Source organism: Hemicordylus capensis, chromosome 5 (genome assembly GCF_027244095.1).
Source record: "Hemicordylus capensis ecotype Gifberg chromosome 5, rHemCap1.1.pri, whole genome shotgun sequence".
Classification (NCBI taxonomy): Eukaryota; Metazoa; Chordata; class Lepidosauria; order Squamata; family Cordylidae; genus Hemicordylus; species Hemicordylus capensis.
In genome coordinates this window covers 59,354,462-59,382,339 of record NC_069661.1, presented here as the reverse complement: position 1 = coordinate 59,382,339, position 27,878 = coordinate 59,354,462, and the positions used below count along the sequence as shown (strand labels likewise).

Sequence of the window (27,878 nt, the reverse complement as noted above, 5' to 3'; positions counted from 1 at the left end):
GCCTCCGCTCAGCCCCCGGTCCCTGGTCCCCGTCTCTCCTGTGGCTGAGGAGGCGGCGGCTCTGCCACCGCCTCGGCCAATTTCCCCCGCCTCCTCTTCCCCGGCTTCACAGCGGCCGCTTCTGTCCTTTCCGCGGCCTGGCGAAGCCACCAAGATGGCTGCCTGGTGGCTGTGTCCGTTTTTGGCTCCGCGCATGCCCAGAGCAGGCCAGGGAGGCACGGACACCAAGCGTTTTATTAGAGAGGATGAAAAACGTGAACCACCACAAATACTGCTGGGAATGAGTAACAATCTCTTTTTCAAAGAATAAGTATTATTTCATCAAAGGATTTGGGATTACATGGTGTAAGTGCTTTTATTAGTTAGCTAGTGCCATAAAAACCTTTTAACTTTTCTTTTGGCCAAGAATGTCTTTCCATAAAAACAACTGAATTTAAGAGGTAGATTCTCCATGATGCACTTATTTATTTCAAATAAACTTCTCTTTAGAACAAAGATCACATCTTGAAAAAAGCTTGGTACATTATTTAATACAGTTCAGTGTTTTAACAGTCCTAAGCAGTAGGAACCAATGCAACTGACGCTCTCCTCCTCCTCAAAACACTAGTCTGCCAATAGTACTAAATCCTCCCCCTCCACCTCCACCGGTCGGCCCGCAGCTTCCTGGGGGATCATTGTCATCAAATCCATTTGGCCGAAAAGAACATGAAGCTGCAGCTGCTTGCAGGGCCTGTGTTCGAGCACTAAGCTCTTGCTCCTGAAACACAAAAATAAAGACTGTCAAGGACACCTATTAAACAAGTTTCAAAGGGAGGAGGAAGAAGAACTTAAGCAAGTTTCAAAGGAAGAGGGGCAGTTTCACATTCGACACAGCAGTACCCATTCTGTTCAGTCAACCGTGTGACAGAATGCATGTTTAGGAACAAGAAAAGCAAACACAAAAATGCAACAAAAAGGAATGTCCCTTAACACCGTACAAAAGAAATGATCAACTTGTTTTTAAGTTTATAGCTACAGAATTACTCAGCTAGTTCATGTGAACAAGGCAGTGACACCATCTACTAAAATGTGCACGTTGCCTAAAAACAGTCACTCCTTTGCCTTAAAACTGAAGTTTTAATCCAAAATTGCTGTCCATTCAGTTGTCTGGGTAAGGTTACCTGAGCTTACCATTACATATGGCATCCAGAAGGGCTGCAGCAACTCTATCTGTCTGTGGTGACATGAGATTAGTAACCGACTGCAGGGCAATACTTAGGTTTGTGAGCTACAAATATGTTAGTGATGCATTTGATCTTTGTGTCAGAAGTGAGAAAGATCCCAGATTCGCTTAGTATTTTTCATTAGATTAACAAGCTTCATAAAATCTATGACTGTGTTCTTAGAAAGTAGGAACACCACACAAAGTCTTGTAGTATTTCAGAAAGTGAGTGCATACAGTATATATTATTAATACATACACACAGGGATTGCTGTAGTATGGTGGTGTTTGCAGCACAAGGATTATAGTGTACAGGACTGAAAATGTGCTGTTTGCTTGCCAAAAGAATAGACCGAATTCCTGCAACACTAGTGACATGCATTAATAATCCCTAGTAGTTTAGTAAACCAAGAACACTGGGCTACACCCTAAAACCTCGACATTGCAAAAGTAAGAATGTGTTAGCATGGGACTTGCAACATATCCTGTATAATTTCTAAATTGTATAGTTTGCAGTCCCAGAGGTTGTTTTGGAGCCTTCAGGATCTTGTTAGGATTTCAAGAACCTCAGCTTCCACTTCTACAAATACGTTTCTAGCCCTCCATGTTTGCAGATAATGTGATGGAAATTGCCAATGTCCTCATGCACACACGAGAAATGCTAGACTTTGTTAGTTTTACTTCTCAAGAATTCAGCTATATGTTTTATGAATCTTGCTAATCCACCAAAAAATTGTTTCTCAGGTGTTCTTCACTGTTATGTTAAGATGAAATAGATAGCATGTTCATAGCTCAAAAAAGGCAAATAGTGTTTAGCAGGAAGTAGCTAATCTGTTGTCACAGTGGGCAGGTAGAGTTGCCACAGTCCTTCTAGGTGGCACTGGCCTATCTACTCTGTCACAATAAACCCAGGTAACCTTGGCCAGGTAGCTGACTGGAGAGCATGAAACTTTTGTTATTCAGTTTAAGTGCTGCCTTATACACTATAAACATAATGCTTTCAAATGATATTTTGTAAATATAAATGGAGTAATGCTGAAATTATAAAAGATAATTCAGTAACTCTCAACTCAACAAAATCTGTGTTAGGATGTTTAGAAATTGTTTAACTGTTCCTTGCTTAATGAGTATATTTATACCAACCAACACATATTTGCAATCTATGTTTTCATCCTCCAAGAACCGCAATTGCAAGACATCTCACTTTTCCAATTCTTCTCTGGAAGACACCTGGAAGTACCACTAATGAGGTCTATAAAATCTATTGTCAGTACTTATGCTTACTACTAAAGAATAATCTTACTTGAAAAGCATTTCCATAAAAACAACAACACTGGGCATCATCCAGACTATACTTGTGCTACCGGTAGCATAAATGCTGTTTTGCTAACACAAGGATGAAGTGCAAGGTCACTGCCCAAAGAAAATAACTTCTGTTCCAAACTACTTTTTGCACCATTTGGAAGATGTCGTGCTACTGCTAGTGCAACTGTGCATCAGCTAACTTGTTGTGTAGCACACTGCCTTACCTCTTCAAAAACTTATATATGTTCCTGGGAAGGCTCCTTTTCTACAAAGGAGTGCACAACATTGCAGAGCACTGCAATGAGCCTTCAAGTATCAGTGTGGATGCTACCCAATGCCTCTAGAACTGACCAAGATCTAGGAGACTCAATTTAGATGTCAGGACCAAACATGGCTACAGAAGCTTAGCCAAGTTTGGTGTAATTTCTGAGTTGAAAGAACCATAACTTGAGATCAACTGGCAGACTAAAATCAAATGATTTAAAGTGAGCTTTCAAACCACTGTGATGTCCAAGTTGACAAACCAGAGTTATCACTCATCCCTAGGGTGGAAACAAGAGTAATCTTATGAACCTGAAGGCTAAGGTATAGGGAAGAGCCCAAATGGGCTCAGGCAACCACAGTTCAGGTAAGTGCTGTCCCACTGCTTTTCTGGGTGCAGCACTCTACAGAAGGCAGCATGTGGCTGCAACACTACTCTTCGCAGCCTACACACTGTGTCAGCATGCGCAGGCTGCAGGGAGCAGCACCACAACCACACACGGCATTTTGTAGAGTGAGCGCTGTGCCCAGAAGAGTGGTGGGGCGCCACAGGAGCTAGAGATGTGCACGAACTGGTTCGGAGGCCCTTTTACGGGTTCGAACCCTGGCTGGCTCGAAGGTTTGACTGCAGGGGGGTGTCCACCTTTAAGGGTGCAGTAGAATGGACTCCCCCCCCCCCTCCACATTTCCCCTGCTGGCACGTGATTTCTGAAAAGCCTGCTGAGGCGGCAGTGTGACGCCCTGTTGCTACATTTACCGGATAAACTGGGAAGTACTGAATGCGCCTGTGTGCGTTATGCGCTTGCCGCATGCCTTCTCGTGGTGCATGCAGGTGCATTCAGTACTTCCGGGTATATCCAGTAAATGTAGCAATGAGGTGGCAGGGAGGTATGCTGCCACCCTGACAGGCTTTTCGGAAACCGCATGCCAGCGGCGGAAACGTGGCGGCAGCATGGGGTAAGTGCATCCTCCCCTGCCCCTAAAGGCACCCCCACGCGCCGGTTCCGTGCACATCCCTAACAGGAACAGGTAAGGACCTGCTTTTTCAGGGAACCACTCCCTGCCCCAGTGAACTGGTTTGGCTGTGGGTGCCCAAGCCAGTTTGGCACTTCCCTAAGGAGGTGCTGAACCAGTTTGTGCACAACCCTACTAAGGTGACAGAACAAACCAACAAACAACTCTAAACCATGTTTCATCTCAATTATAGTTAAAACAAACTACAGCTTGGTATGATGCCTGAAATGAACCTAAGCGTACTTTACAATGTCAAGGTACAATGAATCAGCCAGCCACCTACATTTATACCATTCACATAACTATTTTCCTTCACATTAGCAAAGTCTGCACCTTACCTGCAAGTATAGCTTATTGTCTTTTGTAATAGCATCCATAAGATCTTTCTGCAGAGGTGGATCTCCATTGATCCAGAGCCCACTGGCTGATTTAGTGCTGAGAGCACCAGCATTGTTCTGTTTTTTGTAAAACAATACATAAGCAGTGTCCTTGGGGAACCTGCTTGTAATTTTCTGGACTGACTGAAATGAGGTAAATGTCACTCTGCTGTCATTAAACAAAAACCATTCTTTTGACACCTCATTTTCATCCAGGTCCTTTTCGACAGCTGCAATAGGAGCCTCTCCAGCCATCAAATTGCTTTGTGGATAAGCTAAAGCCAGACTTTTGGCTTGATCACACGTTTCTAGTGAAGGGCCTGAAGTGGCAACATTTCGGGCATAAGAATAATAGTGTCCACTTTCAGAAGATATGCCAGAATGCACAACCACAGAACTTAACACATAGGAGACTAGTTGAGGACAACACACTTCTTCAGCACCAGAAGGCTTGAGTTTTTTAGCTAGATTCTCACCAGTGTCAGAAAACTCAACACCCATAGACCACATGCCCGAAACTGGACTTAAGGGTGATACAGTTCTTTTGACAGGCAATTCCAGAACTAGCGGCAAAGATACATTGTCTAAAATTTTGCGCCTAATATGACACTTGGGGTCATATGAAAATCTTAATAGAGTGAGAATGAGGTATTCTGGCTCCTCCACAATCTGCATAGTTTTTTCTGCATTCTGTAGAGAGGCACATTTTTCACAATAATATTTATTATCACCCTTTAGGACTTCAGGCGCCAGGAAATAATTCAGCAAGTCAATGACCGAGGGAGTAACTTCACTAACGTGTTTTCGCAAACTATCCTTGTCCTCAGCCTTGCACAAAAAGGGGTCTGTAGCATTTTCACAGTTTGAGTCAATGGAGAGGTCCTTTAATGGTCCATTGTTTGTGACCATTTCACAGCAGTCACTGACTACTAGACTATCAGGTGCTGTTTCTGCCACCGGACTTATTGCCCTAGTACCAATTTGTTCCATGCAGTCATCTTTGTCTTCAGTCAGATTATCTGCACTTGGTGGATCAAGATTTTCTAAGAATATGGGAGGACAGAAAGCAAGTGAGAGATCGGTGAAGGCTTCTTCTTTATAGGAAGTGCTTTTGCAGTTTAAACAGCATATGCTTGTTTGTAGTTTCCCTCGAAACATTCTCTCTATCAAGGTTCTTTCTTCTCTTGCAGTGCAAGATGGTTTGGTAAACAGCTGCGTCTTGCAAGACACCTCCTGAGCCAGCGACTCTTCATTCATATCTTCTGGAAGTTTTGATGAAGCTAGAGCTTTCAGTGTCATCTCTTCCTCGTGCAACCTGGGGTGGGGGGGGAATACATTAAAATAGATGATATATTTCCTTACCATTTCTTCTTTACTTGTCAAAGCAACACTCTGTTTTGGTATAAACATATACACCCTCTTATTTGTGTACCCAAATAGGTCTAGAGTGAAATAAAAGGCTTTGAAGGGTTTGGAAAGGTCCTCTATAGGGATGTACCCTTTTACGGGCCTCTGAACAGGTTTGAACACCTGGCGGTTTGACCGGTTTGAAGGCAGGGGTTGGGAATAACTTTAAGGGTGGGAGAGGATGCACTTATCTTCCGCTGGCCGCGTTTCCCCCACCGGCGCTCTCTGTAAAACCAGTCCAGTGGGGCATCAGTGTACCTCCCTGCTGCCCTGTCCTCTCCTTGGACTGGAAGTAATCCGTGCACACATCAGGCTTGCGGGTTACTTCCGGTCCGAGAGGAGGGTGGGGGGGCAGGCAGGTACACTGTTGGCCCGCCAGACCGATTTTGCTGAGAGCACCGGTGGGGGAAATATGGCCAGGAGGGGTGCACACTCCCCTGCCCTTAAAGTTATCCCCCCCCCACCGCCTTCGAACCAGCCCCTGCCGGTTCCGTGCACATCCCTAGTCCTTTACATCTCTATCAGTACAAGTCTTGGCAATTTAATTCCTGTAAACTATGACTCTGCAAAGACCAAGACCCTTAATCAGTCCATAATAGGACTGCAGCTTACAAGGCACAGTGAATTGCCACCAAAGATGCTACCTACATGTCAAGCTTGTTGCATGAGACACAATCCCTTGTAGGGATGCAAGTGATCCTAAGAAAGAGAACCTGGCAACTGTAAGCCAAGACAAACACTTCTTGAAAAGGGGACTGGACCCAAATGTTCTCACCAGAAGCTGGCCTCCTTGAGAGAAAGAGATGTCTGCCATTTCAGCTTTTGTATACACACATTAATTCAAGATACCAAATGAAACCTAAAGTAACACTTTCAAGAACTCGTGTACTACATAAATGTAGTTTTCCATCCTGATTTACTGGAGAATGCTACTATCGTTTTCAACTCTAGATATGACTTACAAATTAAAGATGTGTACATATGGACATTAAAAAGATTTGTTTCTGAAAGCCTTCATTAAAAACACACTCCAAGTCAGCAATATTAACAAGAATTATAGAATGCCCACAAGCCATTACATGTATAAAAAAGCCTTGGGACCAGTACAAATAGTATAATACCAGTTGCAAGGGAGCAACAGCAAGAGAGAGGGCATGCCCTCACCTCTTGCCTCTGAGCTTCTCAGAGGCATATGGTGGGCCACTGTATGAAACAGGAGACTGGACTGGTTGGGCCTTGGACCCGATCCAGTAGGACTGTTCTTACATTCTTAAATAGATTCAGAATAACGTACCTGTCTAGCAGGAATCTGAGATATTCGGAGCAGTCCTGCTGGGATCTAGGAGTAAACCAGGGTGGCCTGGAAGCCTCAAAGAAAATGCGAGGAGCATATGCTTCCCTCTACATGCAAAAACAAAACAAATTAAATATACTGCAATATACTAATACTTCTATAAGAAGCATTTCTGAAATTATGAAAAGGAAGAATCCAGCAAAAAGCATGTAGAAATCATACCATATAACTGAAAGATACAATGATTAGTTATACATCGATTACAGAAAAAGTCTCAGATGCAAGACACATATACAGGTGAAACTCGGAAAATTAGAATATCGTGCAAAAGTCCATTAATTTCAGTAATGCAAATTAAAAGGTGAAACTGATATATGAGACAGACGCATTACATGCAAAGCGAGATAAGTCAACCCCAAATCCACAATCTCAGAAAATTAGAATATTACATGGAACCAAGAAGACAAGGATTGAAGAATAGAACAATATCGGACCTCTGAAAAGTGTAAGCATGCATATGTATTCAGTACTTGGTTTGGGCCCCTTTGCAGCAATTACTGCAATTACAGCAATTACTGCCTCAATGCGGCGTGGCATGGATGCTATCAGCCTGTGGCACTGATGAGGTATTATGGAAGACCAGGATGCTTCATTAGCGGCCTTCAGCAATTCTGCATTGTTTGGTCTCATGTTTGGTCTCATCCTTCTCTTGGCAATGCCCCATAGATTCTCTATGGGGTCAGGTCAGGCGAGTCTGCTGGCCAATCAAGCACAGTACACTGTATACTTTTCAGAGGTCCGATATTGTTCTATTCTTCAATCCTTGTCTTCTTGGTTCCATGTAATATTCTAATTTTCTGAGATTGTGGATTTGGGGTTTTCATGAGCTGTACGCCATGATCATCACAATTATAACCAATTAAGGCTTGACTTATCTCGCTTTGCATGTAATGCGTCTGTCTCATATCAGTTTCACCTTTTAATTTGCATTACTGAAATTAATGGACTTTTGCACGATATTCTAATTTTCCGAGTTTCACCTGTACATCAGTTATTGCACAAGCAATTTTATTTTCAGTCTTACATAAAATGTTAATCTAGAATTTGAAAAACAAGGGGAATGAACAACCTAGCTGTAACTCAACATACTGAATATCTCCTAGAAAGCGGGATGTGCTTTAGTATAACAAAAGTGAAATGTTTAATCCCCTTTTCAAGTCATGTTGGTTCCTTGTGAATTTTCAAAGCAACAAATGAAGTGCACATATTATTGCAGACAATTAAAAACTGCTTTTCTGAAAATCTTTCAACTACATTGCCTAGTCTGTCATTAGCAAATTTTATCCTAGCTAAGAAAAGGCTGAGAATGGATCCACATTGGACCCATTCAGTTCTACTATAAATATATAATGGGCATTATCCAAAAGGATGTTAGTCATAGACTAAGGAACACTGAAAGGAGTGAGACTAGTTGCAACTAATTTAATTCCCATTAATTTCAGTGGAATTTCAGAATCGAAATTTTCTAACCCATTATGAAAAACCCGAACAAATAACTTCATTTTAATAGAGATTTAGTTCCTTCTGACTGTGCAATATTTAGATACATGTCAATTCTGGATGTTATAGATTTAATATAATATTCAGAAAATTTAAAATGTCACACATACCTGTGTATGAGCCAAAAATGCAAAGAGATGTTGCAACTTTCTCATTAATGAATTGCATCCATTTAGGTTTAAAGATAATACATGTCTTCTGAAGCTGCAAAAGGGCAAAAGTTAACATTTCCAAATACTGTGATATACACAATGTTCTGTGGTACAGATCAGTCATCAGATAACAAGGGCTTTGGTGGGTGTTTACTTAAGTAATGTGGAGGAGTTTTCAAATCAAAGAAAATGCTCCTAAACACAATAGATAAAACACTGTTCAGGCAGACCAAATATTAAGATATGCCATAATTTTAAGGCACAGCTTCATCCACATTTTGAGAAGAATGTTTTGATTTGAAATTTATAAAAGTACAGAAGACTAAAAGTCAAAAAATCTCCCTCTAGTGTGCAAACAGGCAATACATTAGCCAACACAGTACATAAATCTCTTTTACATAACATTTGAAGAGTTATGTAAATACTAACATTTCTCCTAGCATAAGGACCAATATGCCTGAACTCCAAAATGGTTTCTTTATATGATCCAATTCTTGTTTGGCTAAAAAATACATTTAATCATAGACCAATTCTGAAGAGTTACTTAGATGTTCACCAGTCATACTGAAGGCATGACGACATATTTAATAGATTAAAAGAATGAAGACACTGGGACATATGAGTTTGGACTCCTCAGAAGAAGTAGTTTAAACTTACTCTGTAGCCATGAATAATGCCTGGATCACACTATTCATATAACATGTATTTCCTAAATTAATCAGACCGGTCTTTCCAGTTTCAGATTTTCCAGAAAATCTAGATAAACAAGATTGCAAGGAACTGGATTGAGATGTCCAGGCACTCTGATTCAGTATCATCTTAATTTTTTCTTCATTGGGTTTGGGAAGCTCCTAGAGGGGCGAAGAGGGAACAGTTAACATTGAGCAGCAGCATCTCTCTCAACCTTTTATAATACTTGATTCTCCTCAAAACAATCATGCAATTTATTTCCACCACAACCCTGTCCCACCAGCAACCTCAAGATCTTGTCCCTAGCTAGCATAGAAGTATCATGCAGTTATCTTTGGAACTACTGACAGCAGTTTTGGACAGTCATCAAATATTTACAGTGTATGGCATGACCAAAAAAATCCTAGAGGCTGTGGATTATCAACTCTAAATATATTTGAGGATTGTTGCTCACCTTAGATCTGTGTCCCTAGCATTTATTTGGCAAGAACGCTGCCTCAAGTTCTGAACTGTAGCAGCAACATGGATCATCCTCTGGTCATCATGAGAGACAGATACCTGTTTTCTCATGATCCCACCTTTAGCTGAAATTGTGCCATTATACATCTCAACACTTTCCAGACTTCTTCACAGATTACAATTATCTTTGATTTAGCTAATAACAGTTACAAGGACAGCAATTGTTCTGGTTAATTCAAGAATTATTCCTGTCATCAGAGAAGTAACCCAAGATTACTTTTCTCCTCATCACATGGGAAAGTAACTCACTGAAAAGGTTCTAAGAATTCACATTACTATATTCTACTTTTCAGTGTTTCTCTGAATATGGCAACTTGAAATCTTATTTTAAATTATCAGTGTTGACTTGATCGCAGAACTATTCTTGACATAGTTACTTCACATCTTTATTAGCGAGACAAGATGATCCATACATACACAGAGTAGCAATACAGAACATCAAGTTGTGAACCTAAGGCATACCTTCTTGAAATAAGTATTTATATCATCATACCTTGACAGCTTCCAGAATAGGTTCATAGAGTTCTGGGAATCCAGAGTAATGGTACATCATACAGTGTATTAGCTCACTCAGCTGTCCCAAGAATGTTGCACTGGAGGGCAGGCCATTGCTTTTGAAGGATTTTACTAACTTGACCACATGTGGAACCACCTAATATTAGGATAAACAGACCAAACGGATTTTGTCTGAATGTAACATCACACACTCATTTTACCACTTTGAAAGTCAAAGCACCTTTGGATGCTATTGATAAAAGTTGTTATGGTGGTAACATTATGATTAAATGAAATATATTCTTTTGAACACAGTGGGCAGAATGCAGACCAAGTTAGCCATGATAAGCGTCACTGAAGCAAATGAGACAAGTTAGTCATAGTTTCAGTAAGTCTTGTTACTTTCAATTAGCTGCATGCTGCACAGCAGTACTAGGGTGGAAGGAGGACTCTGCCCTTGCAGATAAACCAGAGTCTAGCTGCACTGAAGGCTTCTATCGTAGCCCTCTGCAGGGCGGGGGGGGGAGTAATTTTTGCTCCTCCCCTCCCTACAAAAGCCCCAAGGAAAGCTGCTGCAGAATAAGTTTTCCACACATCTGAGCTCCAGTCTCCTGCTGTGCAGCACGTAACCAATGGGATCTAAGATCAGGAAACCTGAAATCCTATTAAGTTACATAAACTGAGATAACCAATAAAATTGCATTAATGGTATGTTATTGTTCTAGATATCACCACTGAAATTTATTTATGAGTCTATTTTTTATTAATATAAAACCCATTCCATATTTTCTAACTTCATCATCAACGGTTTACTTTACAGCTCCATCTAATGTGAATAATCTCAACTTTGCTTCTAAGTCTCAAAAAAGGCTTAGTGTAATTTACAATGTACAAGAAAATTCTAGGGAAGCAGTATATTTGCAACTTCAAGATTAACATACTACTTGATTCACACCAAACCTTTTACACAGTAAGTTTGTTAAAGAAGTAACGTTTACACATGGACATATTTTTAACCATATGATCATATAACTACTACTACATAATATTTTAAAGATACTGTGTCTTACAACAGTCAGCATTATAAATAGATTGTAATGCTACAAAAACTGAATATAAATTTAATATAAAATTTTACATAAATTTAATAAATTTAACTGACAGCACTTCTTTCTCAACTCCCTATCCCACATGTTTGGTGTCCTGAGGTAAGCATGTGAGACTCTTCCAATTCCTGTTTTCTATTTATATTTGCTTTAAAACATGTTTTCCACAAGAAGTCTTCAGGATACAAACTGAAGTAAGTAGCCATCAATGATCTAACCAGGGTGAGTTGCAGTTGCTTTCTTGTTCACATCATTAGTATTTGTTTAGCAAATTCGAATCGCAGGCTTGATTAGTTTTTGCTTCTTCATGTTTAGCGAAGGCAGCAGATGTGAGATTTGGTCCACAGAGACTATAAGTTATAAGAGGTTTTGAATAAAATGTTCTCCAAAATGCTTTATCGGATCCCAGCTGACGAGCACTCCAATCCTCAACATTTAGTTTGCAGCACATACTAGTGTTTTCTTTCAAGTGTGCTGAAGAGTGCAGTCTAAGTTTTACTGCAAAATCATGAAATGACAAACCACATATACAAATCCAAAGCAATAAAGGACATTTTCACAGTACTTGTAAGGATCAGTTTTAAAGTTCAGGCAAGGTTAACTTACCAAATGAAAAGCCTCTGGAGAATGCTGAAAACTAAGCAACATGTGAGAAAGGACAGCCAAAGCACCAGGTCTCACAAGGGGATACCAAAGGCGATTAAAAACCTTAGAAAAAAACAAATACATCCAATATAATTTCAAGATATTCAGAGATGAAGCATTACAGATTACTTTGTTCTGTTTTATGTAACATTTATACCCCTCCAAATCAGAACAGGCAGAACAGTGGCTATTCTCCAAAAACACCCTGGCAGTTGTACTGATTCGTAACAATTTCACCATTAGGTTGCCATACCTACCAGTTCAATCTTAAGCAAGGTAACATCAATAAGGATAGTAAACTTCTGGACTGCAGCCAGTCCTTTCAGCAGTGCTATCACCCAAGTCTCCACATGCTGAGCTAATGGCCAGGACAGCCAGTCAATCATTCTGAAAAATAATGGATGCACGTTAATTTTTCAACAAGAAAAAGTAAGTTCCAGTTACCAAATTGCTCAGGATTTAGTGTTGGTTCATACCATATGACTGCCACACTGAAATCACTTTAAGTTATATTGAGAGCCATTCTATTGTATGGTATCCTAGTCTTGATGAAATACCTTTAACCAGGATAGCTCTTTTGATGTATGGAAGTCTTCCCCCACAATTCACATCACTTTATTCAAATAAAACCACTCACATTTCACTGCTTAGAAAGTAAGGATTTCTTTCCTTCACCAATTTGGAGTGATTTGTGAAAGTATCATGTGCATTGGCATCATGTACATTACCATGCCCCCACCACCACCACCACTCCACCAGTTACCATTTTGTAAGCATTTACCAGTAAATGCCAAAGCCAACAACTTGCCTTCATTATTGTTTTTAATAATAATAAATTAGATGTCCTCATTTCCATTATTTTCAACTAAAACATTTACCATGCTAAAGGTGTTAAGTAAGGAAGAAAGTAAGCTCATGACAGAGATTTGCAATGTGCCACTGGGCCTTGTACAATTCCATCTGCTAATAAATTTTGGAAATTACTACAATTTTCATGATTAAGATAACATTTATTCCAGAATATTGGGGGGGGAGGTTAGACTTGTAGAGAAGCAAAAAGGAGTGCTGCTCACTCACCATTAGCAGTGACAGCTAAAAGGGGAGAAACGAAAGCATTCCAGTTTGTTTACCAGCTCATGAAGCCCTCATTTGGCAATAGAAAGGCCTATAAAGTGCGCTCTGGACAAGGAGGAGGACAGGCTGCAGTTGAGCTGCACTTTGTGCAGTTCTTGCCACAGAAATGAGCATAAGCACAATCCCTTTCAGTGCAACGAAGTAGAGTGCACCTCCCACACTGCAATCCACCCCTCAGGTTATTTAATTTGACACAAATTATGGAACTGCCCTTTCTTTTTTTATTTCTCCTCAGCTACTGAACCATATAACATCACTGAAGTTGCTCACCCACTTCTTGCATCTTGGAAAGTGTGGAGAGAGAAAACAGGAAGCAGAAGAACTACTCAATTACTATCAGCCGGGAACATGACAGTGGAGAGAACAAAATCGCTGTTCTCTTTTGCCCAAGAGATCCTTTCTTGGGTGGGTTTTAGAGCCACATTACACAAATGAAGAATTGAATAAGATGAAGCAGACCAGGATACACACCTGGTCCAGGTACCTGCGTTAGGGCATATGCCACCAAAGTGTGACTTACATCCATTCTCCTCTGTTTGTACTAAACAATGGGTACTTTAAACAAAGCCAACAGACCACAATCCCTAAGTGAAGCATTCTGCTGCTTGGGAATAGGCACGCCGCAACTGCCTAATTTATTCTCAGATTATTTATTTTTTTGTCAATCATATTTTTATACCGCCTGATATGTATATCTCTAGGTGGTGTACAAAATGTAACATATTTAAAAGTCACAAATTAAAATACATGACGATAAAAACAGAATAAAATTACTAAAACAAGTTTTTAAAGTTATTAAAATTAATTCTGATTAAAAGCCTGAGAGAGTAGGAGGGTCTTGAAGTTCTTCCTAAAAAACAAACAGAGAAGGAGATGCTCTTATTTCAGCAGGAAGCTTATTCCAAAGCCCTGGGGCAGCCACAGAGAAAGCCCAGTCCTGGGTCACCACCAAACAAGTCGGTGGCAACCGTAACAGGATGTCTCCAGAAGATTGGAACAGGCGGCGTGGATTATGACAAAGGAGGCGCTCTCTCAAATAGCCTGGACCCAAGCCATTAAGGGCTTTATAGGTAATAACCAGCACTTTGTATTTCACCCAGAAACATATTGACAGCCAGTGCAGTTCTTTCAAAACTGGTGTTATGTGGCCTCTTTGTGTTGTCCCATTGACCAATCTGGCTGCCGCATTCTGTACCAATTGTAGTTTCCGGACTACGCACAAAGGCAGCCCCACTTAGAGCGCATTACAGTAGTCAAGCCTGCAGGTTACCAGCATATGTACCGCTGTTTTAAGCTCATTCACCTCTAGAAATGGATGTAGTTGACATATCAACCAAAGCTGATAAAAAGAACTCCTGGCCACTGCCTCAACCTGAGAAACCAGGGAGAGCTTTGGGTCTGGGAGCACTCCCAAGCTACGCACCTGATCTTTCAGGGGGAGTGTAACCCAAACCAGAACAGGCAGATTTAAACCATCTCTCAGGTCCCAACCCCTCACAGTCAGTACCTCCATCTTATTTGGATTCAACTTCAGTTTGTTATCCCTCATCCAGCTCATTACCGCCTCCAGACTGGCATTTAGGGAAGATATGCCATTTCCTGATAAGGTCCGCATGGAGAAGTAAATCTGGGTGTCATCAGCATATTGGTAATACTCAGCACCAAATCTCCTGATGATCTTTCCCAGCATTTTCATGTAGATGTTAAAAAGCACTGGAGACAGTATGGAGCCTTGTGGGACTCCAGTTCTCGCTTTCTCTGTGTAAACCGTCCGGAGCCATTTTTGGAAGGGTGGTATAGAAATTGAATAAATAATAATATCTACAACAATAGTCTCCAAGCAACATCATCTGGAATCTACCAGAGAGGTAGGAGTGGAAGCACTGTAAAACAGTGCCACCCAATCCCACCTCCCTCAGGCAGTCCAGAACGATACCATGGTCAATGGTATTGAAAGCCTCAGAGAGATCTAAAAGGATCAGCAGAGTCACGCTCCCTCTGTAACTAGCCAGTTGGTGATCATCCATCAGGCCGACCAAGGCAGTCTCAACCCAAAGTCCACATGAAAGCCAATTTGAAATGGGTCTAGTCGTCTAGATAATCTGCATCATCCAAAACTGCCTGGAGCTGAGAGGCCACCACCCACTCAAATACATTGCCCAACCATGGAAGATTAGAAATAGGTCTGTAATTAGCTAACTCTGAGGGATACAGCATAGCATTCTTCAAAGGTGGTCTAACAGCAGCCTCTTTAAGACAAGGAGGCATCCTGCCCTCCCTCAGAGAAGCATTACACACCAGTATCCCACTGAGAAAAAGACAGGAATGGAAAGCTAGCTGCATTATAGACATTTCACTAGCTGATGCAGTTTCTTCTGTGGCCATGTGACCCGCTAGCTATTTCACCAAAGTAGCCCTTGTGGCCTTGAAAGAACCAAGGAGCTGCATCAGAACAGGAAGTTCTGGTTTTTGTTTATGGACAGGTGGGCTAGTTAGAAAATTGTGTGGACTTGTTTGCATGACTGCATTAGATAGAGTGTGCTTAAAAAGATCTAGTAAACTATCTTGAGCCTACAGGACAAGTGTGCATGTCTAAACAATTCAGTAGAAAGGCACAAAATTAGCTCTCTTCAGAAAACCAGCTGCATCTCTCAATATCATTTACTTAGTAGCATCAAAAGGAATTCTACCAGAATGCTAATTGGCAGCTGTTACACTACTGTCTGTCAGAAACCATTATTACTGTTCTGTAAATGTAGCCTAAGCTTGCAATCAGCACTATCATCTCTGCAGACCCCTGAGGTGTTACTAATGGACTTCATTATCACACACACAAGTAGCCCTCATTATCTCGGGGAGTTCCATTCTTGCCTGCAAGCATTAATACAGAAACAGTGGATAACGAAACTTTACCCCTATGGGAATCTAGGGTTTAGGTTCCTACACACACAAAGGCTAAAAATGGAGTGGGGGAAGCATCAATAAGAGAAATAAAGTATTCTACCCTGCTCTCCAACAATGCCTTTCAAAAACCCCAATTCTTCCAATTTTCACAAAAAACTTGGAATTTTTTATATTTGTAGAGCCACAAAATGGTTCTGCACAGTAAAAAGGCGGACAAAACTGACATCAGAAGTCATTTCCGGGTACTAAAAAACGTGAATAGGCTATTCTTAGCCTATTTTTATACCGTGGATAAGAAACCAGGTCTCTAAGTCCCATCTGTGGATATGCAAAACCATGGTTGTTGAAACCATGGATAACGATGGCCACCTGTATTTGGTTGTTCTTAACAATGTGATTAAATGTCTCTTTTTTAATGTATTACTCCTTTCCCCCAAAGATTTAGCACATGGCAATTCAGTTCAATTACATACATGAATGCCTACATGACTGTTTCCATGCTTTTTAAAAATTAGATTTTGTAACAAAACTCATTTATGACATAACTATTTATAGGGTAGCAATGTTTAGCTGGTTTAATTGGTTAGAGTAATCAAAAGTACATTCATCAATTAAAGAGTTGTCTCCGATTAATCAGGAAGTACATTTTTTTTAAAAAAGTTTATTTTGAGTACAGTTGCTTACAAAAAGCATGGGTCAAAATTCAGAAGAGGCTTTAGATTTCTTCTCACACAGGAAGAAATGCCTCTTTTAACATGGTGCCTGCAGCAATAAATACATATATCTTAAAACAACATATTGTTTTCGTCAAAATACAGTTATGTACAAGTCTATGCAATTTAATCAACAACTGACATGACTAATAAACTAAGATGTGTTTCATTGGTTCTCCCATGCTTTTTCCCAGTGTCCATACCTGCACAAAGCTTGTGTCATACTTGCATCTTTTACATTTGGGTCTGTGGTAAGGCTTCCGATCAGCACTGTTATCATCTGTAGTGGGATATGCTGCACAAGACTTGCCAGAGCAACTGAGGGCTCAAATGAAGTATCTATAATAATAAAACATGGAAGAAAGATAGTCATGCTTTACTTGTCTTTTTCCAATCAAGATATGAACAATCTTTTTAGAATATAATTACAGTGTAATAACACAGCTCACTCAAGTTCTAAGTGATCAAGAACTTTTTAATCAATGCATGCAATATATCCTTGTACAAGACCAGTGGAAGCATCTCCTCACTTGGGCTTGTTTCAATTTTTTCCAGGATGTGAAGCAAGCCAACACTAAAAGGGAACCATGAATATCAAGTCTGTGTAATATTCACTCTCTAGACAGCAGCCTGTCTGTCCTAATACAGGTAACAACCACTGCAATTCCAGACACACTTTGTTTACAAACAATGCCAAAACTTAACTGGGAAATAGCTCAATGGAAAAGCCATGGATCTATCAGTTTACTGGACACACATGTGCTTTTCTGGACTGTCTCAAAAACAAAAATTTGTGTCTGAGTTTAACAACTAGGTTGGTCTAATAAACCTAGCCAAAGACTATCAACACAGCACTAGTATATACAACCCCCACTAATCCTTCGATGCTATTACTAGTCTATAGAAGTTTCACAACAACTTTTTATACACTTCAGTATACTTTAAGATCAATGGAGACATTACAATTTACACTCTAGCATAACATAGGCCATTCTATTACAGCAATACTATTAATTTAGTTTTGGACCATGCACTGGACACCATTGCTAAGGCTTCAGTTTCACTAAGACACGGAATCAACAATTACTTATAAAGGATGAGAAATTCAAAACAAAAAATGTGAGACTTCTCTTGTAGAGGCAGAGGGTCACGAATAGAGACTTGCTCTCCACATCTCTCTAGATCAGGCCTGCTCAACTTCAGCCCTCCTGCAGATGTTGACCTACAACTCCCATAATCCCTTGCTATTGGCTACTGTGACTGGGGATTATGGGAGTTGTAGTCCAAAAACTGCTGGGGGACCTAAATTGAACAGGTCTGCTCTAGATGCACCTGGTATTCCAAGTGCCAACTATTATGCTGATCCTTAGCACAAAGTGGGAAACATAGGAACATAGGAAGCTGCCATATACTGAGTCAGACCATTGGTCTATCTAGCTCAGTATTGTCTACACAGACTGGCAGCGGCTTCTCCAAAATTGCAGACATGAATCTCTCTCAGCCCTATCTTGGAGATGCCAGGGAGGGAACTTGGAACCTTCTGTTCTTCCCAGAGTGGCTCCATCCCCTGAGGGGAATATCTTACAGTGCTCACATGTGGTCTCCCATTAAAATGCAACCAGGCTGGACCCTGTTTAGCTAGGTGGGCAAGTCATGCTTGCTACCGCAAGACCAGCTCTCCTCTAAGCAATATAACAGCCATTTAATTTATTCATCAAGCATCTTCTAGCATGATGTGAGTTCAAGTGTCCCAGACCCTATTCCTAATCCTCCTTTTTATAAGTCACCTACAAGGGCTGCCTACTTTCAAAGTGTTGTAAAATATTACATAAGTGATAAATAGTTGTCACACCAAATATTTGTTACTGATTCAAATGTTATCTCTTCAGCCTGGGACCCATGGTCTGGTCAGACATTATTTCAATGGCACATAGAAGCCACATCTCTCCACTCACCCATATGGTACTTGTTAAAACACATTCTGGAGCAGCAAAGGGCAGGATCATTTAGAAGCAGCTCTCACATCGCAGAAATATCATTTGAAACAGCTCTTGGCCTGAATAATCGCCAGTAATTTACACTTAACACAAGCTTAACTTAGCGCCAGAGAGGACATGTCTGTAGAAACGGAACCTCAACTCACCAGTGGAGGAGATGATGGCGAAAAGTTCTTGCAAGGAGGGCAGCAGCGTGTCGGGTTCCGCCTTCCAGATGCTGCGCAGGAGGCTGCTGACCTGGGTGACCTGAGAGACATAGAGGCGCAGCTCGGCCTCGCGGGTGCCTTGGGTCTGGAAGTGGGCAATGCTGCGCACCAGCTGCTGGCAGAAGGCGAGGGCAGGCTTCCTGCCGCGGGGCAGACACTGAGGGAAGTCGCCGAGGAGCTGGCAGAGGCGGGCGCAGAGCGGAGCCGGCGGTCTCTCCCCCACCAGCCGCAAGGCTTCCCCCTGCAGCAGCGCGAAGAGCTCCAGCACCGCCGGGCAGCTAATGAGCAGGCGAAGGCAGACCTGGATGTAGTCCAGCACGGCCGGGTCCAGGCTAGACACCAGGCCAGGGACCGTGGCTGGCGAGAGCAGCAGTGGCGGCGACGGGCTTTCCCCCTGAAGCAAAGCCAGCACCAGCTCGCGCGTGAAGAAGGCCTCGAAGTCGTCGCGGTGGTGGCGAGCGTAGGCCTCGAGCACCTGCCGCCCGACCTGGCGCTGGAACGGGTCGGAGCCCTGCAGGATGAGGCGGGTGCTGAGCGCGAATATGGCCCGGCACTGCGGCCCGCTCAGCGGCGTCTCTGCCGACTCCACCACCCGCCTCACGATCACGCGCTTCAACGGCAGCGGGTGCGACGAGCTCACCAGTCCCTCCAGGATCTTGTCCATGGCGAGCGCCAGCCCAGCATCGGCCGCCTGGCCCTTCCCTACGCTCCGCGGCGGCCGTTTTCGCCCCCGGCCGCCCCTTCACCTCCCGCCCGGTGGCGTCGCCTCAACATCGGCCCAAGCCGGCCGTTCTCGGGAGGCTTCTCAAAACCGGTAGCTCAGAGGCCCAAACGCCGGGAACCATCTGACCCGGAAACGACGGAGCGGCGCATAGTCACGCCAGGCAGGAAGTAGAATACGGTTAATTCCGAACGCGCGTAAACAACCACGACGGCCCTTACTCACGGAGGGCGGGTCTAACAACGCACAATGCGCCATTTTCGCTACGAACCGAGTGCGGCGGCTGTTGGGTAGTACCCAATCACAGAGCGCGCGGAGGGAGGGAGGGAGACGGCAGCCGCGCGATAAAAGGGGGCGGGGCAAAGAAGAGGTGATGTTTCTAGGGGAGAGTGGGCGCTGACGGGACTTGACAGAGCCAGGGTTGTCAACCGGAGGTTCTTTGTTGTTGGACTACAACTCCCGTCATCCTCAGCCGTATTATTGTAGCTGGGGTTGTGGGAGTTGTAGCCCAGCAATACCTGGTGAGCCTCAGGTAGGTTGGCCAGCCCTGAGATAAAGAGATTCGCCTAAGAACCTCTTGCTTTTCGGCATATGTTGCCTTGGCGTCATAGAAAGCTGATGGGCCTACCTATTGGGCACCTGAAAGTGAGAGAGTGTTGAGGCTGTAGAATGTCCTGTATCCACACTGCAAATGTTACACTGCAACTCTAAAGGAGTGGGTGGGAGGTCTCTGCAGGAAGGTAGAAAACTAGATCAACTGGGTGAAAGCTGGGCTTGTACTTTCTCCACGATGTGCTGTAGTTTGGATGGGAGGTGTGTATGTCTTTAAAAAAAAACAAAAACCACCAACCACACACGGGAGTATTTTTCCACCTCGAGCTAAAAAGTTGGCTGTCTGTTCTTTCACCTCATTCCACTTTATGTGCATATGAATCTGCCCTGTACTAAGTGGGTCTGTTGATCTATCTAGCCCAGTATATGATCTGACTGACAGTGGCTCTCTTAAGGTTTCAGGTAGAGCATTCCTGTTCCTTAATAATGCTTTTAGGTGGAAATGCCAGCAATTGAAACTGGAACCTTCTGTGTGCAAAGCATGTGCAACTAAATCTCAACTCTTAAAAGGAAGGTGGAGAGACACTTTCCCTTATATAATGTTCTTATTGAAAAATATCTTCCTTAGATATATGGATGATTTTGAAATCTTTGTCCTTGAGGCTGAGCAATAAATTATATGTGTAGTTAGTATCTGCTGCATTTGAGGAGGTCTGTAGACAGGTTCCCTTTTGAAGTGAATGTATGTGCAGTCTTTCACACAAAAATATGTACACGTGTGTAGACATCTGTATACAATATAATGTCTGAATAGGCTAAAGTTTCAATCAAATGTATTCACTTGACATAGACTTAATGTACAAATGCAGGACACTAGATTGAAGCCAGCAATTTACACATGATGGAAACTTCCATTTATGAGAGAAGAAAATGTTTTATGAGTGATTCTCAAGTAGTTTGCAGTGCACTTTGTGAACAAATGTGGCGCAAGATGCTAAGAATAAATGTCATGGCCAGTAAAAGGAACAACATAGCATCTGTCTGCTGAACAAGAAAAAAATCGATTGCTGAAACCCCTTAGAGAAAAAGGCTGAGAACTGGGCTATTGGCTTGAGCAACCACAGTATATCTTTCTCAAATAATCCATGTGCAGAAATGTGATAATAGCTGTTTCGTGGTTAGTAGCATGTGCTGGAGGTTAATTATATAACTATAATTAGCATTTTGAAGGCTAGTGCTCATCATCATTAACACAGTACAGCAAAGCATGACTAATCTGCATATGGCTTTGAATTCCATTCATGATGACGTACATTGCTCCTGTTTAATTTGTTTATTACAACTTGTCATAAAAACACTTGAGGCTCATCTGGTATCATAGTTATCAGTATTTCATGTGGAATATTTTCTGAATCAAGCACATACCCCATACACTGCTGTGAATTCATCTGCCTCTTTGTCAGACTATCTACAGAACTTTTCTTGCTCTCTCACACAATTCTCACTCACTATTTGGGCTTAAATGGAGGGAGTCCCTTGACAATTGACTGAGAGTGTTCATTTAAAAATATAGCCTTGGCAGCTTTAACTTTTGAAGGCTGGTTTTGTAGCCTCTGCCTACACATTGAGCTCACCTGGAGTTGATCACTGCTAAAGCTCAACTAAAGTACTACACTAAAGTGCAGTGTACATCAACTGAGGGCAGACTCTGGAATGCTCTCCTGGTGGCTATTCACTCCTCGGTCTCCATCACAGCTTTTAGAAAGAGTGTAAAATCTTGGCTTTTTGCCCAGGCATTTATTTGATTCTCTGCTGCTGCTCTTTGTACTCTGTATTGCTTTTATGCTTTTGTTTTAAATTTTTAATCAGATTTGTTTAATATTTTTCACTTAATATTTTAATTGTGTCTTTTTTACCATCTTGTTTTTAAATTTTGCTGTAAACAGCCTTGGGATTGTTTTAATGAAAGGCGGTATATAAATTTAACAATCAATCAATCAATTTAAACAGGACCAAAGCTGATAACATTTTGCTGTTCATGGTAGTAGCAACAAAGGTTGCTGCTTTTCCAGTTTCCTTAGGATGGGTTCAAATGACAAGAGGAGCCACTGGTTCCAAGATCTTGGTGGCAAGCCAAACTTTTGGAGGGGCGGGAGGATATGTCGACATTGGGTGTTCCATCTGAATCCACCAATGTTGGCTTAATCAACCCTACTTGAGATTCTGAATCTAACATCTGTAAATTACCAAGTTTAAATGTTGGTTACAGTTGTTGGGTTTGGATCCACAAGTAGGGCGGAATATACCAACATTGGCAGGTTTGGACAACACAACTAATGTTGTCCCCTCCCCCTGGAAGACAGGCTCATGTCTGAGCTCTAAGAACTGATGGTTCCCCTTTTGCTGTGTCATCTGAACCTGTCTTTATAATTGACTCACATAGAAGGGAAGTGAACATTTCACCAAACCACCTGCACTGATTCACATCCTGCACACCTGCATAGCCCTCAAACTAGTCCATATAATTCCACATGCTATCAGTGTACTCTATAATTGGAAACCATGAGTTGATGGAGTACATTTGAGCAGTGTGGTTTGGATAAAGACTGTTGGGTAAAAACAAACATGCAATGGGAAGTGAAGATTAAGCACACCAAGTTCACTGATAGGAGAATTCTTTTTCCAGTCCCTATGTGGATCTGGAAAAACAAAAGCATAAACACCAAACTTGATTAACCCTCCCTAAAAATAAAACATGCTCTGTCTGTTAGCATGGTCCCATGACATAATCTGGGAGTGAATGACTTTGCCAAAACTAAGGAGGTCTGATTGGTGCCTGGATAGATGACTTCCTGGGAACCCCTTTATGCTGCCTTAAGTTCCATGATGCAGAAAAGTGGTTTACAAATGTACCAAAAAACGACACATACTCTATCCAAAACTTTCAGAGAAATAAATGCTAACTCAAACCTTATAATATATCCATGTTGACACTCACTAAGGTAGTGGTACTATTGTTGCACCTGATGGAGAGCCTAATCCTATCCCTGACAATATTTTGAGCAGCACAAATAGATGTTTGCATCACAACAGATTCATGCTATCATTTTACTTGCCTTTAAGAGAGAGGAGATATGCACTGCTTTGGTGGTCTATTAGATAGGAAACAGGCCAGAGATGGACCTACACTCTCCCTCAGTTCCACTCTCATCCTGCTTAGAAGCAGCAGCAGCTGCTGCTGCTGCTGCTTCATTTCAGGATGTGAAGCCGTTTCCCAGAGCTGCAATAAAAGTACAGTGTTTCTTATGCCTATAATGGGAGTTCAGCACCAAATCCTATGTGAAGTAGGGTGGAGGACAAGACTCCAAAGCTCATTATAGCACCCTCCATATAAATACATTGGCTTGATTTAAAAACTAATCATAGGAACATAAGAAGCTGCCTTATAACTTGTAACCTGCCAGAAGGTTACAAGTTCGATCCTGACCAGGGGCTCAAGGTTGACTCAGCCTTCCATCCTTCCGAGGTCGGTAAAATGAGTACCCAGAATGTTGGGGGCAATATGCTAAAAATCATTGTAAACCGCTTAGAGAGCTCCGGCTATAGAGTGGTATATAAATGTAAGTGCTATTGCTATTGCTATTATACCGAGTCAGACCATTGATCCATCTAGCTCAGTATTGTTTGTTACTGGCAGGGACTTCTCCAAGGTTGCTGGCAAGAGCTTCTCTCAGCCCTATCTTGGAGATGCCAGGAAAGGAACTGGGAACCTTCTGCATGCAAGCATGCAGTTGCTATTCCCAGAGCAGCCCCATCCCCTAGAGGGAATATCTTACAGTGCTCACACATGTGGTCTCCAATTCAAATGCAAACCAGGGTGGACCCTGCTTAGCAAAGCAGACAATTCATGCTTGCTACCACAAGACCAGCTCTCCTCCCTAGTTCTATATAATACTTCTGTTATAAGGATTGTTATAAGGAGATTGTTCAAACTCTTCTTATGTTGGAGACACAATTATCTTTCTCAAGTCTCATGTTCATGACAATGTAACAATTATTTACAATTTCTGAAAAATATCTTAAATAACTATATTGTTTTCTACAGAACTAATTTATTTTTCAGACTCTTGTTTGATTATTGACATTTTTGTCATCTTAATCTTCCGGATACATTTGTGTAGCCACCTACCTTTGTCAGAATAACAATACTGAACATGTTAGGTCTCATGGGAATCATCTTGCTTCGCTCTTCCTGTTAACCATAGGATTGGTTAAAAAAAATAGCTATAGGAGCCCACTGTTGGTAGTCTGTAGGTAGGATTGAGGTGGCACTCTGCATATGTGGAGCAATATTTAATCTTCCTTGCTGTAATATTTTGCTATCCTACTAATGTTGACCAAGAAGTATATATGTTGATGCATAGTATCTTAAATGATTGATTTCTGCAAGGGTTCTCAAGCTGAGAGTCAGGATTTGCCCTGGGAGGAGGGGATATGTCACAAGTAACTTTAAAAGAGGTTGGGAGTCAGCTATTGGGAGGCAGGGTCCCTGCCTGACTTCTTTGAAGTGCAGGGATGGTTAGGGGCAACAGGAGGAAAACACAGAGAGTGGAGCTAACAACCACCCAGCTCCTACAGCTGCTGTGCTTCTTTGGCCAATGGGTTGGAAGAGAGTTCCCTCTTAGGAAACAAGCTCTCATGAGTGTCGCCCAAGAGGGAACCCCTTCCAGCCCATGATCCAAAGGAGCAACCCTTCTGCTCCTGCCTTCAACTTTGTGAGTGGTGGAGGAGCCAGGTGATTGTCAGTTCCTGTCTCTCCGTCTGTCTTCCCATGCCTCAGACATCAGAGCACCTCTTTAGGACCACTTTTAGTTCCCACCCATGTGTCTTCCTGAATTTTGGATTTGTGTACAAGCCAAGTTACACGAGAAAGCTACAAAGATACTGATTCCCTTCACAACACACTACTTGTGTGAATCAGAGTTTTCATCCACTGCGGCTATAAAAAGCAAAGGCTGGTCAAAAATAAACTTGGAGCCTAGAATTAGATTGGCAGTCTCTAATATAAAACCCAAACATAAATCAGCTTTGGCTGATAGGTCAGCTGCATCCGTTTTTCGAGATCAGTGACCTCAAAACAGTGGTACATCTGTTGGTAACCTCCAGGCTGGACTTCTGTAATGCGCTCTATGTGGGGCTGCCTTTGTACGTAGTCCGGAAACTTCAGTTGGTTCAGAATGCGGCAGCCAAGTTGGTCTCCGGGTCATCTGGGAGAGACCACATTTCTCCCTTGCTGAGGGAGCTACACTGGCTGCCAATTGGTTTCCGGGCAGAATACAAAGTGCTAGTTATAACTTATAAAGCCCTAAACGGCTTAGGCCCTGGGTATTTAAGAGAACACCTTCTTTGTTATGTGCCCCACCGCCCATTGAGGTCACTTGAGGAGGTCCGTCTCTAGTTACCGCCAGCTCGTCTGGTGGCCACACTGAGATGGGCCTTTTCAATTGCTGCCCCGAGATTGTGGAATGCACTCCCTGCTGAGATGCGATCTCCCCATCCCTTAGTATTTTTAAAAAAAGTCTGAAGACCCATCTCTTCATCCAAGCCTTTTCAGCTTTTTAAATTTGTAGTTTTAATTTTATACTGTTTTAATTTTATACTGTTTTTAAATTGTCAAACTGTTTTAACCTTTTATATTTGTTTTAATTGTTTTTATGTTATTGTTAACCTCCCAGAGACGAAAGTTTGGGTGGTATACAAGTTAAACAAACAAACAAACAAACAAACAAACAAACAAATCTCAGCAAGCTCATTCTTCTCATTGAAATAACAAAGGTGCTTTATTTATCTCTACCTAATCAAATAAGGGCGGTGAGGCATGCAACTTTTTATATATTATTTTAGAGGGGGTGGGGTCACAGTATCAAAATGTTTGAGAACTCCTGTTTTACTGGGTTTTTTCCTATCAGCTCTTGTGACTGATAATTCCTAAAAGAAACCCCTTTCATAGGTTTCTTTTAACAAGGTTTTCAAAATACCCAGTAACTTTCTATATGTTCATTTTCCAAGGATGGGTCTTTTCTAAACTCAGTAATGTTATTTGCACACCGTTGGAACTGGGCTTGCTGTCTAGTGCCTTGGACATCCTCTGCTTTGTCCTTAGTTTTACTTTAGTATATACCAAAGGTCAATATGCTTCAGTGACCAACCCCCATGAACCAGGCTATTCCCATAGCATTACTCACTTCATCTCTGATCTGCCCATCTCAGGCTATATAGGTCCTCCAGGATTATCTGACCTGCCCACTTTTTACAGGTCTAGATTCAAATATTTCACTATTGTTACAAATATTACCATATTACAAATATTGTTACAAATACTGATGATATACAGAAATTATATCTCAACCTACCGTAAAAATATTCCGATTCCCATTTTGGTCAGTCTTTGCTTTCTTGTCTGGTTGATCTCAGAATGTCAGCATACAGCATTGGGTTTATCAACCTTATAGTTATACATCCTTGGCAGTGATGGAAAATAAAAAGCTGGTCCAGAACAAGCAAGCATGTTGTGAAATTTAAAGTCCCAAGAACCTCCTTCCCTAGAGCTCCCAAATACATTCAAAAAGGTCATCTAGTTTTAACATCTTAAAAGCTAAGCTCCTCCCCACTAATGTAAAATAAACCAATTAGAATCATGATCTGTTTAACTTGCTAGGCTTCATTGTGGCTGTGGATGGTTGGATGAATGTATACATTTACTACAAAGATGATGATTCATGACAACTCACCATCAGAAGACAGTACATTTTCTGATGCTGAGTATCATCTTACTGATGCTGAGTATCAACTCAAAATCATTAGATGTTTTAAGCAAAGGAAAAATATGTTAAAGCAAAAGACACTATGGACTCTGTAATGCTGAACATTCAATATGAGCAAATGCAAAAGCTCAGAGACACAAGATTGGTTGATCCACACTGAGCTGAAGTAGCTTTCTCTGAAAGGAAGTGAGGCAAGTTCCTTCTGTTCTGTTGACTGCTAGCTGCATTCCCATTGTTTCTTCTTACTCCCATATATCAGGTACATGGGGGTGGGGGGTTAGTATTAATGGGATTGGTTCTGTAGTGGCCAAATGTCTCTTAGGATGCACCAGACTCCTTCATCCCCTTCATCTTATGTTCTCTTATTGTTCATTTTAGTGCCACTGAATGGCTCATCATCTCTGACCCCCTCCCCCCATGTATGATTGTGGAAATACAAACATGTGCATTGCGAGAAGCCATGGGAAGGGAAGGCAGAAGGGAAGTTGGCCTGGAGGCTTTACACACAGGGCTTTTATTCCGAATCTCCTCCAGCATGGAATGTGCCAGTCCACATATTAGCTGCATTTCCCCTGAAGTCCCTGCAAGCTATCAGGAACCAATACAGACATGACTCCCCCGCCCCCAATAAAAAGCTGCACATTCTGTCTTAGCCCGAAGTATGTCCGGCTTTAAAAAATCCTGTATTCCCAGCGGCTTAAAAAACCAAACCAAACCCAGAGGCTTCTGCTATGCTCCAATTTTTTTGTCTAATGTGTGGAGGGGCCATTGTTGATAATTCGTCTTACTTGCACTTCCATG

At 41.9% G+C, this 27,878-nt stretch overlaps 1 protein-coding gene across 1 annotated transcript; it reads right to left on the bottom strand.

Moving 5' to 3' along the window:
- Positions 1-441: 441 nt before the first annotated feature.
- USP38 (ubiquitin specific peptidase 38) lies at positions 442-19,965 on the bottom strand. Its single transcript, XM_053255291.1, has 10 exons — positions 18,921-19,965; positions 16,981-17,116; positions 12,284-12,413; positions 11,988-12,089; positions 10,274-10,432; positions 9,229-9,422; positions 8,530-8,623; positions 6,860-6,966; positions 4,120-5,473; positions 442-757 (listed from the first exon to the last, which is right to left on the bottom strand). The coding sequence occupies exons 1-10, from the start codon at positions 19,642-19,644 to the stop codon at positions 596-598; spliced, it is 3,162 nt and encodes a 1,053-aa protein (XP_053111266.1). The 5' UTR covers positions 19,645-19,965; the 3' UTR covers positions 442-595.
- Positions 19,966-27,878: the final 7,913 nt, after the last annotated feature.